The 14556-nt window shown below is 40.9% G+C and overlaps 1 protein-coding gene across 5 annotated transcripts; it reads right to left on the reverse strand.

The window, feature by feature from the left end:
* Positions 1-14539, reverse strand: HDC (histidine decarboxylase). 5 transcript variants are annotated; one of them, XM_074599835.1, is made up of 13 exons: positions 13694-14539; positions 11762-12822; positions 10754-10926; positions 9568-9681; positions 8033-8155; positions 7083-7217; positions 5972-6115; positions 5651-5717; positions 4636-4798; positions 4443-4533; positions 3146-3244; positions 2347-2448; positions 1-2153 (listed from the first exon to the last, which is right to left on the reverse strand). In XM_074599835.1, exons 2-13 carry the CDS (start codon positions 11787-11789, stop codon positions 1392-1394), a joined length of 2001 nt encoding a protein of 666 aa, XP_074455936.1. In that variant the 5' UTR covers positions 11790-12822; positions 13694-14539; the 3' UTR covers positions 1-1391. The 5 variants fall into 5 exon arrangements, with proteins under 5 accessions (XP_074455936.1, XP_074455935.1, XP_074455938.1 ...); XM_074599834.1 differs by having other exon boundaries at positions 11762-11919; positions 12774-14539; XM_074599837.1 differs by lacking the exon at positions 9568-9681 and having other exon boundaries at positions 11762-11919; positions 12774-14539.
* Between the last annotated feature and the right edge of the window lie 17 nt (positions 14540-14556).

Genomic DNA, 14556 nt, shown 5'->3' on the forward strand with positions numbered 1-14556 from the left:
ATAGTCATACTAAAGGGTGATCCTCTGCATTAGTAAAAATTACATCCCTAAGTCAAAACACAAAACTCATTAAAAAAAGACCATTAACGAAGCTTACAGTTGTCTCAAATTAACTAATAAAAAAAAGTCTGTATTAGATGCTTACATTAACTTTTATCCATGCAGCAGAGATGCCCTCTTATTTTTTATGCACCAACTAATACATACACGGAATGAGAACAATTGATAAGAACTAAGACATACTTTCCTTCAGGTACAAATAGAATAGTGGCAGGCCAGATGCTTCAAAGTAAAGTGTTGCTTAGATTTCCCTAGGATTTAAAAAAAGGCAAATAATATTACAGAATGGGATAAAATAAATCTGTTCTTACTAGAAAGGGATGAGAGGCCAAATTTTACTGCTCCTCGTAACACATGCCTCAATATACCCCACTGCGAGTTTAGTTGATGTTGTATAAAGGTATGGAAATCGTTCTGATTAACCAGACTCACCATTTATATAACTTGAGAATAGTTGTACTGGGTCAGACTGGAGATCCATCTGGCCGCGTATGCTGCCTTCAAGTTGGGGCAATTGTAGCTGTCTGGAAACAACTATGAAGGCAGCAAACATCTAGCAGTGCTTTCCCAGAATAATCTCCTAGCAATCATCGTAGTATCTCTGAATTTAAAACTGCCCTCAATAGATTTTTCTCCCCCCATTTTTTTTAAGTATTCTTGAAAAATATGTATGTACATCATTGACCTCTTGCAGTAAGAGGTTTGTTTGCTGCTTAGAGACCCTTTCTTCTGTAATGGCGCTTAGTTCTTTTATGACAAAGGGTGAAATACCATTCCTACTCTCTCCACATGCATTTGTGATTTATAGACCTTAGGTAATGCTGAAAAAGGCCACAGGTGCTTAGCAAGGGCAACCACTCTTGCAACATGGTTGCATAAAGCCTCCTGTGCAGCGTAACTGATGAGCACACATGGAATGACAGGGCTGCTCTGTGTTTAAACTCACGGAGTTTTACAATTGCCCTAATAGAGAAAAACCTCTTAGAGGGGTTACATCCTTCTTTTTGCACAGTTCAGAACTGATGTTGGCATTGTCTGCACACACCGATGCTCACAGCAGTCTAGAGAGCTTAAGTCAGGTATTAAATTGGCATGTTCTCTACCACAGTCTAAAAACCAGAGAGTTTCATGTTATGCGCCTACAAGATTTATTTGACATTTTAATCTATAAATACACAAGGTTTCCACCAGTAAAAGCACAGGAATTCCCTCAGGGGTCTTTGCCACTGCTTACATATTGAACAAAATAACATGTGGTATTGCATATGAATAAGCAAACTTTGGTTCTCTTTCTACCTGGAGAGGTCTTAAGGACTAATCTCTTTTACTTGTTAAACAATGGCTTGCAGAGGACAACAAGGCAGCTGAAGGCCACACTGAATGCTACACTCCGGAAAGCTCGGGACACTGTAGAACTTAATTAGTTTTTTGAAGGCCCTTTTTTTGAGCATCATCACCTCTTCAGGCAGCCTGGAAAGAATTCTGGCATTTGCATGAGACTCCTTCTTATCAGTGGCTGCTGCTTTGGGGTTACATTGCTCAAGACTACCAGTCATTGGCACACTGTTGCAGCTAAGGGAACGTCCTGTCTTTTTCTTGCCTTGAACAGATAAATAACTGAATAAAAAAGAAGTTAACTTGTGTTTGGTAACGTGTTGGACATCTTCTGGAAAACAGTCATCTACAGGATCCCCTTGACCTTCCACCTGTTGACTAATCACGCATGTACTGGGACTCGCTGCTAATTTCTTAGGCTGAACTACTATTTTTCTGGAAGGTGTTTTGTATTTTCCTCCATCTGGATAAACCTGAGAAGCATTACCAATGGCATCAGAACTAGGCTTAACTATCACATTAGGGATTTTTGCCCCATCGCCAGAATTGATGCAGTGCAATCCATAATTCTGGCTAACAATTTGGGCTGCGGTGTGTTGAATGATGTTCCAGTCTTGCAGAATATCTTCTCTGGTTGTGAACTGAGATGTTACAGTGAAGCGAATGATGAACTTGTCACGAATGGTTGCTGGAATGAGGAAGAGTCTACCAGAGCTGCTTAGTTCTTTCAGGAGTTTTTCTGTCAGCCAGTTGGGACCCTGTTTTAAATATAAATAAGAAAAAAAATAAGAATACTATAGTTAGAACTTCCAGTGACATCCAAATGTCTCTGTAAGAATTCCAGCATTACGAATTCTTACATGAAAGTTTATTCACAGTCCTCAACGACTGGGGAGAGATCAACTGCGGTCAATTCATTCCAAAGAGTCATGCAAAAGGCCCAATCTTTACCTTTAAACGAAATACAACCAGTCCAAGATGTCTCTTGGCAGGAATTTCAAAGAGTGGATCACTTTTAACCAATGATTCAAAGAATTTGGCTGTTTCGGTACCCTATAATTAAGGGAAAAAAGTAGTTATGTATTGATTTGTCACAAACGCACTGTAAGACACTAAATGATGTCGTTAAAAAGAATTACTTTCCTTACTAAAACACATCATTCCAATGCATGAATGGTAGCAAAGAGAAGAATAACAACAAAGCTAAGAATTCTAAAGTCTCTCTCTATTTGCCCAAACCCTTGACAATGAACAAGAGTAACTGGACTATACATAGGAATTTTCTAGAAGGTTTGAAAACAGAATGTGCCTTCTCAAATTAGAGTCCTTTTGTGGCAACCGTTGATCCACAATGCGATCTCTTGTATTTACACTCCATCAAAGGCTCAAGCCTGTAAATCTTCCTAGCAATGGGATCAGCCATCCATCACAGCCTGCCTCCCAAACAGCTGCCGCTTTGCCTCAAAGAAAGCTTCTACAGATCAGTAGTCAGTAATATGCAGAAGGCATTGACTTAACGAGTTGCTTTCCATTGCCTATTGCTTCCAAGAAGGGTACAGGAAATGTTTTGTCTACACAGTCAATCTTTACAGATTACTGAAGAGTAAAGCCAGCACGCATTTAGGGTTCACATGCGAGCTTTGTCTGTGAGAGGATTTCTGTTGCTCATCTTTGCATCGCTGCATTTACTCAACTCAGCTACCAATAAATGAGCATAATACGTTTATGCTTGCATTGTTAATTCACATACATGTCGGACATGAGCTTGAAGCTTTTTCACCCCAAATGAACGAATCACAAACCACAGCTTCAAAGAACGAAATCGACGACTCAGTGGAATTTGCCAGTGCTGTGAAAACACAACAGTGTATGAATGAGTGCAAAACCAACAGCAAGGACCATCCCCTTACACTGCTGTGTCTGTTGCTTCAGACACAGGTCAGAAATCTCCGTGGACACAAGTAATTTCATATTACTGAAAGTCTGCTAAGCCTTGGAAATAGCCAAAGAAACACTATGTCTACATATTTTTCAATTATTTGAAAAAATAGAAGATTTTGGCTATTCCCCTTAATCTATGGCCTAGATGTGCTACAATTTTTAGTTAATTACCAGCTAATAACAACACCTTTTTGCATTTAAAGAGCATTATCAATTTAAGATGTGTCCATTTACACTTTAGGACTGAGCGCTCACTTTGGTTCCTGTAATTTGCCCATTTAAGTGCCATCCTGAATGTTTTCCCAAATCAACTATAAACAGCGAGAGTTGATACAGGTGTAGACCCTTCCAGAGGAAGTAACATCTACTGCATGGAAAAGTGACAAAAATGTAAAAGAATACTTCTAGGGAGCTACACAATGACATGCAGGGTCCTATTTAACCACAAGAGGGACTCACTGATATATTTCCCCACACACACACGCTCACACTCTAGTGAAAAGCACTATTGATTTCAAGGAAACAATTATCTTTTGAGGACTAGGGTGAGATCATAGCAGAAACAACTGGCAGTGAGTATTCTTTTGTTTTACTGGACCAAAATCTGCTGTAAGATGAAATGCTGCTGCTAAAGTGAAATGCCCTCTTAGCTCTCCTATGAATAGCTTAATCTGAAGAAAAACATAATTCATTCTACTGCTGTTTCAGAGCATGGTGTTTCCATTGATTACTCCTTTCTCTTCTTTATTACATATCAGGGATACAAGACAACCAGACAAAATGCCATCAATAGAAATTACTTCAGCAACACGACGCGCAGAAAAGACCCTTCTAACCAAAAATGCAAGGCTGGATCCTGATCTGTGTAAAAATCTGAAGTACTTCAATCTCCATATCTGAAAGCAATTTTATAATTATTTTTTATAACCAGGGCTCACTTCAAAGTTTTACTATTTAATCTGATTAAGATCTCAGTATAACTGGTTTTATGCTTTTACGTAATAAGACCAGCTCTAAGATAAGCACACTGCAGAGTGTGAGGAATTTCACATTCTGTTTGAACATTTTATAGGCAATTTAAAATATCAACTCAAATAACAACTTACCATGAAATCAACAGCAGCTCCTGAATTGGGATGTCTGAGGTAGACAGGGTTAACACTGAAGGTTTGATGTAACTTGTATTTATCTTTAACCCTATCAATTGTAGAATGAACTGTATTTAGCAAAGAATTGTGCAGAGAAAGATTTTGCAATTTGCATCTTATCCTTTTGGTGTTGTGCCTCGCCCTTACTCACCAAAATCCAGTGCAGTCAAAATGAACCATCATCCATTTAGAAGGGTTAAAAGTAAATGAATCTGCATATTCAATTCCATCCAAGAACAACCGAAATTCAGGACATACAAACGCTGTTCCTGCATATGCAGCATCAATATGAAGCCAGAGTCCTTCAGCCTTACCTGTTGGAATTGAAATTGTTGTCACGTAAAGGGACATAAGGAATCAAAGTACACGCGTAATCTTCCCTCTCGGAAAACTAGGTGCACGTTTTTGCAGGAGGCGGGCAGGCTGGCAACAAAATAGCAAGACAAACAATTGACAATCTGGTTTTATTCTAAAGCTGTGGATCCAGAACCCCAAAATACAGGATAATGCTGAAATCAGATAGCCTCTGTAACAAAATTCATTATTCCCTATTTCACATGAGTGAGGCTTTTTAACAATTGCTTTCTGCCACCTGCCTTTTTACTGAGTGAAATTCCCCAGTACAGCTCACTTGCACAAAACCAGAATAAAGACATGGTGTGAAGCAAAAAGCATCCAGAGACAGACAGATGCCACACTCTGACCCATAAGAGAAAGTGCCCCAGGTCTCCAGCAGCTACTTGTCAGAATTTATGCTGGATTAGAATCTGCAACCATGTCAAATTTACCTATCGCACTGGTGGCTACAAAGGATGTCCTACCAAACACTGCCTTCAAAACTCCTTTGCTGGGTTAAATATTTATGTAGCCATCCTACAACAGTACTGCACTCTGTCCCGTACAGTCTGTAATTCCCTGAATAACCACATTAAAGATTGATCAGTTGGTAAATTTCATCCACCTTGAACAGAATATATTTTAGCATCCTAAACTAAATCTTACAGAAACCATGCACACAGTCTTGCACGAACCCCACCGATCTTTGAGACACATCTGAAAAATTCCACTGAGCAGTGCTTCTACTCTCCTTGGGTTTGGCATGAAAAATTCTCATACTATCTTTTCTGTGCTATCATAGTTTAAGATCAGGAAAAAAAGACACTTACAAATTGGACCCAATTCTGAGAGATTGTCAAAAGCACAGACACCAGTTGTACCCAAAGTTGCACAAACCTAGAAGAAAGCAAATCTGTTAAGGTGGCATTTTTTTAAATAAATGGATGTAGCACTTTAAAAGCAGAGAGGCTATCACACACACTCAAGATGATGTTAAAAATTTTTTGTTCAATAAACCAGAAATTCTTGTATACATTTTAACCTTCAGCCAATGCATTTTAACACAATAAGAAAAGTTTCAGATGTAATTTTATGTTGACATTAAGAACACAAGACTATGTCAATACGCCCAACCAGAAAGCTGAACATACAAAGACTGGCACTAGGCCTTTATTTCTGTCTTCTGCAATGGCGTTCTTCAAAGTTTCACCTCTGAGGGAAAAGTTCTCATCCACAGGCAGAAACTTCATCTTCACAAGAGAAATCAAGCCAGCCTTTTCTACCGAAGAATGAGCCTTTAAAAAAAAGAAAAACAATAAGAAAAAGTAAGCAAGCTCTGAGGCTGAACCGCTGTGATAAGTTACAGCCTTATAAAAGACAGTGGTTGCAAGAAAAGCAGAGATAAGGTCCTTATTATAATCCATTTAATGTAAGTCTGAACGTTTCTTTTTTGTGAATAACTAAAAGAAATAATGCACTATAATTCCAAGGAATGCATATGCTCCATTTATTTCTGTACTGGTCCCTAAAACATAATAGGAACCCTCACCTTGTGTTTGGAGGGCCATTTATCAAAACTCAGATCTTAAAGGACCCTCTAGAAATGGATCAACCTCGGTTTATTCCCCCTCCTCCCTGCCATAAGAAGATAAAACCCCCTGAAGCGTGCCTACTTATGAGCTGGGGGAGACCAAAACCCCTCACAAGAAAAAGCCCTTTTAGTTATCCTAAGAGAGAACCAGCATGAGTCTCTCTCCTGTTGCAGTTTTCACAGGGGAATACGATTGTTCAGTTCAGGAGCCAAAGGACGGAGCAGGTTTGCAGGCAGAGTCACAGTGCTGCGTAGATGCTTCCTTCAAGAAGGAGCGCAGAGGCCTGGAGCAGAGACCATGACCAGGAGCAGCACTGAGGCAGCGTCCCGAGCGTGCCTGTCACCCAGTGGAAGGAGGCTGTGAAGAAGCAAGAGCTGAAGCAGCATGAGATCAGCACCTGGTTACTGGAGTAAAGCTTTGTGAAAAACAGGAAGGAAGCGCAGAAATGAGTCATGTCAGTCTCTTGACGACTGCCAGGACCCTGCAAAACCTCATCTCACACTGATTTAGTTTCCCCATCCGCAGAAAGCAACACGAGAGGGATTTGTTCATGCTTCTGAGGCATTTGTATTTGTGTTTTTCTCTGGGTACAGAAACGCGAGTTCACATTGTATGGCCTGGGTGAGACAGCAGAAGCGAATTTGTTTTCTTTGTAACCATAAGGACCTACTTGATCAGACGCATAAGCGATGAGGCGAGAGTTGAGCGAGGACTCATCAGTGTCTGGCTCAGAAACCTTCATCTCCAGAATTTTGTTTTTCCTTGCTGCTAGCAATGCAACCAAGGTTGATTCACTCACAGTGCTCTGCAAAGACATTACTCATTTACTGCAACATATTGCTATTTTATCAGGGAATTACTGAAGTCGCTGAAGTGCTCAGCTGCCCACCCCCTCTTTCGTCCTACTCCCACTCTCCTGGGATGCACTGGCAAGTCACTCCCTGATGAGCAGCTCTCTGGGCCAGCAACACAAAGCAAAGCCTTTGAACTGCTGTATATTTTTAATGTGCGGGACCAAGTTGGGGCGTTGTAAATAAATCACATTTTCCTTTTGTTCCTCACAGCTAAAATGTGGCGTATCTCATAAAAATTGCAAACCTGAGCAAAGCCTAACCAGAGAGCCTTAGTGCTGATTACTGGGGACGCTTGCTTAGGCCTTATGAAAGGAGGTAAATGTTCAGGCCTTAGTATCATCTCTCAGAGACACAAAGTAGACATGAGAAAAAGGAAAAACAATTTCCTGTGTGGACAAGGACTGCTGGCAGAAGCACAGTGACAAGGATTCCTTCTCTCATTATGTAAGAATCACTTTAGTGAATAATTTGGTGATGTGAAACATATTGAAGAAACCAAATCTCTCATTTATCCTTAGTAAGGCCACAAGAGTACCTGCTCCTCATCCATAACACAATTGGACTAAAAGAAATAGCAATTCCTATTCTATAAACCTATATGTTTAATACTAAAATTTGGGAAAGTAATGTGAAAGTGGGATTTGTCTCTATTCAGACCCATAGAGCAAATCTTGTTGGATTTGGCTCCAGGAAAACTATCACACAGAGGAAAATTCCCTTGAGTGAAAGCAAAATGTCAATGAGGCCACCTCTGATCTCGCCCTACCTGCAATACTCCTCCGCCCACGCTGTCAGGATGGTGGTGCAGGAATTCATCTGGAAGGCCCAGCATTTTAGCCAACCAATCCATCACATTCATTTCCAGTTCTGTACAGGCTGGACTGGAGGCCTAGGAAAATCAAAGAAAGAGAATCAGGCTGTAATTCACCCTGCAAACACAAGAGTACAACGCTTAGAGTAAACCACGTACCGCATTTTAATTAACAGCTATTAACACTTTTAATTGCCTTGGGAGAAATGTCACCTAGATGCAATAAAGGCAGATGAAAAACTTTGTAGCATTGGATATATAAGCGGCTAACTGTAATACTCCCACACCTGGTAGGCCCACACCTACCAGAACACATTTTTGTAATAAAAACGATGTTGTTTGGTGAGTTCTGTAACACAGACCCCTATATTAAGGCTGCAGCTGAGGGCGAGCTCCAGCTGCCTTGTTCGTTCCCTCATTACCAGTTGCTTTCTTGGAACACCAAATACAGAGACCCTCACCAACCTCCTTAAAATGCTCTCTCCAGCTTATCTGCATCACCTCAGTGTTGAGCTTCTAAACTATTAATCATTTTAGAGTCATTAAAAAAAAAAAAAAAAAATCACAGTGAGCCATTTGAGACAAAACTGTGGAACTGGAATTCACCACACAAGTACGTGCTCTTGGTCCCTAATGAGAAAGGGCAGTGGTCTCTCTTCCAGAGGAGAGTTAAAGGAGGCTTTTTGACGAACAGCAAAAGAAAGATGAAAGCTGTTCTGCAGCGTCCAGCTTTCCACTTATGAAAGAATCTGTTTACATTGCAAACTTAACAGAAGTCTATCAAAACTAGATTGAGGGGATGGAAATGGACGTTTGTGTATGCAATGCACTAATCTGATATAATGACATGGAGAGCATAGCCATAAATTTCTTACAGGTTTATGAGCTTCTACTGCTTTCTTACATGGAGACATACATCTAAAAATACGGGCAGCTCCACCACTGGAGAAAACCTTGGCTTCAGAATGCCACTGAGGTAATGCAGAGCCATAACCAAGTAGTGCTGTGTAGCTGCAGGAGGATATCAAATACTCAGATATTCTGGGACAGGTCACCAAACAATTACTTTCAGAAGAGGGAAAACAGGGAATGTGCCTCTCAAAGGAGCAGGAGAGCTGGAACGGAGCCCAACCTGGCCTGCAGTCATGGGTGGTGGCTGCTCTATCGCCTGCAGTGCTTGTGTAACAGTCTTGGCACCAAGACTAGATGACGGGGAACAACGCTCACAGTAAGATATGCAAAAATTTAGAAAACAGACATTTCTGGTGATATATTTTCTTCATTCACCTCTTACTACTAGCTAATGACTGCTGTTGTATATTCTACTTATTTATTATTCAAGTGACTTTTTCAGTTATGCAAATGACATACAATTGGTTAAAGTAAGTAATTATACTGACTCACAGAACGAGAAAGAATGACTATGACGTGCTCCTGCATAATACACACAGTAGAAGAATATCTAAAATAACAACAACAACAAAATTTACCCATGTGAATCCCAAGCAGTTAATTGCATCAGCCAACATATCTCCAAGGAGTGAAGGCCAGGAAGTAAGAGCTGGGAAGTAGGCATGCATGTGTGGGCTTTGCCAATGGACTACCTAGAACAAAATTGTCTAGAAGTTAAGTCTGAAAACGTCACAAAATTCTGCACGAGAGGTAGTGATTAGCGTCTGTTTAAAGCGATGGAAAAGGATCACAGCACCATAGTATGTGCAATTATAGATCTGCTGGCAGAAAGCTACAGAGATAATATCAACAGGAGTGCAGCACTAACAAATGATAACGCTGTGTCGTTATTAGATAAATTCCAAATTATAGCAAAAGCATTTATCTGAATTAAACAGGCAGACAAAGATTCTGAACAGGAAAGAAAGGTCTTTTGAACATTGCACAAGGGAGTCAGAAATCTTTATCAACATATTCATCTTTATAAGTGGAATCCTTGCAACAAAGTTGCTCTTGCTCATTTTGTCATCAAACAACAGCTTGCCTTTAGCTACACACGGCAATTTACCATTACACAGCCCCCTTCTATACACCTGAAGGAGCTTGTATGTGGGACACAGCGTAAGCATGTTTCATGTGAATACCTCTCCTATATCAGACCAAGTTTCTTCAAATATCTACAAAGAAAATTTTAAAATAGACTTTGAAACAGCTTCTTACATAAAATGTTTAATTAGATAATATGAACTCCCTTAGCAGAATCTGCAGTATTTACGTACAAGAGGAAGGAGACCTTTACACTCAAAGAGCAGGAGACAAGTCTTACATGTACACAACCATGGGCGAGAGATATTTCACCTTGCTGTGCCTGAGCTTCCACATCTCTGAAATTGAGATAATGCAATTCAGCCCGTAGAGGCCTTGTGAAACTAAATTTACCGGTGTCAGAAAATAATTTTTTCCCCTCTAAGCAAACACAAGTTATTCTTAATGTATAAAATACTTCAAAAATACATTCAGTCTATCCCCTAAAATTATAGTTAGGAACACAACAGCAATCTCCAGAATCCTTCTGTGGACATAACGTCTACAAGACTTACTCTACATTTTGGATGTTTTATTTATTTAGATAAGTGTTCTGCAGAACCTGTGCATTCCCAGGATTTGGTGTTTGCCCCAGGTTGTAATGACTTTTTCCTGTCATGATTATACTTTATTTCTTACCCCAGGCATAATAATCTTCTCTATATCTCCAAAGATGTTGTCCCAGCTGTCTGGGTCCATTGGGGCAGAATCCGGCAACTGGGCTCTCATGTAACCTGGCTGTACGTCAGGAATCACCCGTCTCTCTCTCACATTGCTCAGGTACTGGCAAATGTAATCCACCATCTCTTTCCCTGGAAGAGGCAAACCAGTGCTTTGAGTTTTGATTGCGGAAAAACAACTAGTAGTACTAGCACTTCACGCAATCTGTCATTAGCATTGGACAGGGCTCGGGATGCTGCTCCCAGGATAGCCCCAGGACCCTACTTGTGCTATCCAATAAGGTAGGGACACCGCTTCTAAAACAGGCTTCGTGGGGACAGAACAGATTCACAGGGATATTTCAGTGTTGCCACTGAATAGTTCAAATGTACCTTTAAAATACAATCGTGGTACCAGTACGGTTTTGTTTGATTACTGATGCACTGTACTGATTTTCTTGCCTGCAAATTAACTGAAACTGCGTTCCATAGAAATTAAGTTTTCATAATGCCCCATTCTTCCCTGTCATTATGGCATTCCCCCTTTTGCATCCTCTGAAAACAGGTGCACAGCTCCACACCTCTTCTCCACTTTTTAGGCAATCTCCTCCAACTCTGGGACCAAAGTTTGCTGCCCATCTCCAGAACTGCGCCAGTATCACTGAAGTTTCATGGTGTCAGCCGGGGAAGAGCCACCGTGCGTAACCCCTTAGCACAATTTTATTCAGAATCACAGTTTTGCAGCTTTCCCACAGTATTTTAAAGGTAAGACCAAGAAGTCTAGGTCATCCACTGACTCTAAATCCATTAATTTAAACTCAGCCCTGGGACACATTTATGTCTCAGCCCCAGCAGATCTAAGTCTCGAGGACATGTGTGCAAATAGAGCGCACAGCCCATCCTCATTTCTGGGTACCATTCCCAGCCCTACAACAGCTGATCTCCACAAGCAAATGCTACCTGTTTCCAAGAGCAGAGGATCACTCACCTCTCCGTCTGTACTCCTCAGGCTCCATACCGACTCCTTCTAAAAGCACCTCTTCAAACCCGGGCCACGACCTTTCAGGAGCTGTGGGCAGTTTGGTCTGGTGCCCCGCTAGCTGCTTCACCCTTTATAGCTCCCTTTATCTCTCAGACTCACGCACTCTGGAAAAGGTTTAACGTAGGCAGGTTATTGGTGAGTGTTTATCTAACTCCTCCCAACCGAGGGCTTTTACAGTCTCTCCTATGTTCTCATCTGTGCTCTTTTGATGTGTGAGGTAGCCTGTCTCTAAGAGGAGCTGCCTCTGCACTAACCCTTTCCCATTTTCAAACAGTCTTTCAGAAGTCTCACAGTAATCCATGTCATGAATACAAGACACGTTAACACCAGACTTGTGGGAGAAAAAACGCTCAAGAGCGTCCAACACCAAAAGAAAGCAGACATATTAACGCTAGCACACCGACACCAGAGCTAGCAGTTGCCATTAAAACAAGGCAGCAGCACATAACGAATTAGACACGGCAGGTGGGGATTTTTTTTTTTTTTAAAAGGATTGTAGGACTGAGTTTTCCCAAGAAGAGGTATATTTCATTCCCACAAGTCTTCAGTGCCTGTGCTGTCAGTCCCTTGCTGCTAGAAGGAAAGGCATTACAATTACTGCCCGTTCCAGAACTGCAATACAAAGCAGCAATGACCATCTCTGTGGATTTCCTGCCCTTCCAGATCAGACCAGGTTACACTGAAGGGTGATGTTCCTCCACTGATATCACCCTAGATGTAGGAAAACACACCTTTTTTCCCCCCCACTACTGCACTTGCTTTTCTCACATATGATATGCATAAGCACTGGGATTTGGCCTTGTATCTCCAGAATTCCCCCGTGTCCTCCACCTGGATTGTTCTCAGTTTGGAAGAACAGCCATGTAGATTCCCTTGTTCCAGTCCTAGGACCTGAACACATCCTGACCTGGCTTTGGCAGCACGACCTTTGACACTGTACTCGGTGCTGAGCTCTTACCATCTCCACCAGAAGGAACTCGCTCGCTCTACACTGACACCAGGCATCCCTGGGAAAAAGAGAGAGGTAGGACTTACGGACTAAGCACCAGAAAGAGATATTATTACATAGTACAATATACGCTTGCCCCATTTTTGCTATACCCTAGCCTCCTGCTTAGGCCTGGCCCTGTCAGAGACAGGACACCAGGCCAGGCAGACCCTTCGTCCGATACATGACAGCAGCTTCTCTGTTCTCGTCATACAGAAGAGAACTGGCTGTCAGGACAGCTTTGATTTTCTGCCTCGTGTACTATAATGCAGCCTAAACGCCTTCATTGTTCTAGAAAGCTGTTATGTCTTCCTCCACAGCGCAATTTCTACAGAACAGTGTGAAAACCTTTCCCAGTTTCTGCTGCGATTAGATATTTGAGAAACAACTGTTTCATAGATACGACAAAGATGCTCCGATACCCGTGCATCAGATTAATATACTGGAAAAAAAAATGATAAAAAAAGGCACTGAAAGAAGTGCAAGAAGTGCACAAAAATCTCCATATCATACACTTATTCATCTCCTTTTTCTCACATTTCTCTGGAAACATTAGGAAAAAAATAACAAGCTGCCCACACACTTAGTGTCAAATTATGAACCTCTCTTGGCTTTACTGTAAACGATACCATAAAGGGGAACAAAAAAGTTGATATGGGGCTGGTATCAAGCACAAGCCCAACTCAAAAAGAGCTCAGTTCCCAAAAAAACCTGTGATTCTAGCTCATTACAAGTAACTAATATATTACTTTAATATACGACATCTGTTCAAAGAAAACTGGTACCTAATTATATTTCTGATTTCGATTTGGAACAGCAAATAAGGAGCAATACTTTTAATAATGTTTTCAGAGCTAAACTACACAATAAATATTCCACGTGACATATACCCTGCACCTCTGCTCAAAGGTGATAGTTTCATCAGGTTGGTTTCTCATTCTGTCCGGAAGAGAATAAACAGCAGGGTCCTGTTTGGAACTAGAATGAGATAGGTGATAATGAATTACAGGCAGGGTAAATATTGCTGGTGATAAATAAATTGTTATAGCTACCCTGCACTTGGAAGGATTTTGTTACAGACAATGAGGAACAGAATATTTGCTCACAGGAAGCAGAATGAATAGAAAAGGTTCTTTTCATTGTTTGCTATAAAAGGTCCGTGCCGTCAAAACCGTGGGAAATTCTCCATTTGGACATGAACACTACCACTATCACTACTCAGGCGAACGCTGAAATTCTTATCGTTATTAAGAGTTCACAGAGATGAAACTGTAGTTAAGTTTGTGGGATGTGAGGACACAAACGTTATTTTGATCACAGAATAATACAATTCGAGCAATGCCCAACCAGCACATTTAACCTGACTAACTAACTGGTTCCTGTGTTCGCTGGTGACATCACGGAGAGTTTCTGAAAAAAAACCCAAAACTAAAATATGGCAATTTCCCGTTAGTCACTGCACAAGGCTTGCTTCAAGTCCTAATATCAGCTCACCGCAATTAGATCCTTGAAAATAATTATTCTAAAAACCACCACCATAGATTTGCCATTTTTTATTATCTTTTGATTATTTTGGGGTGAAATTTGCCAATCGAGATCAAATTTGCCAAATTTATACCAATACTAGCAGAGTTAGGATTTCTTCCTAACTGCCAATTCTATAAACTCGAGCCAAAGTTTGAAGAAGGAAGATTTTACTTTGTATTGTATCATGCAATTCTTTCCTCACACCCCCCTCTGCCTTCGAAGGCTC

This window comes from Larus michahellis, chromosome 9 (genome assembly GCF_964199755.1).
Source record: "Larus michahellis chromosome 9, bLarMic1.1, whole genome shotgun sequence".
Lineage (NCBI taxonomy): Eukaryota > Metazoa > Chordata > Aves > Charadriiformes > Laridae > Larus > Larus michahellis.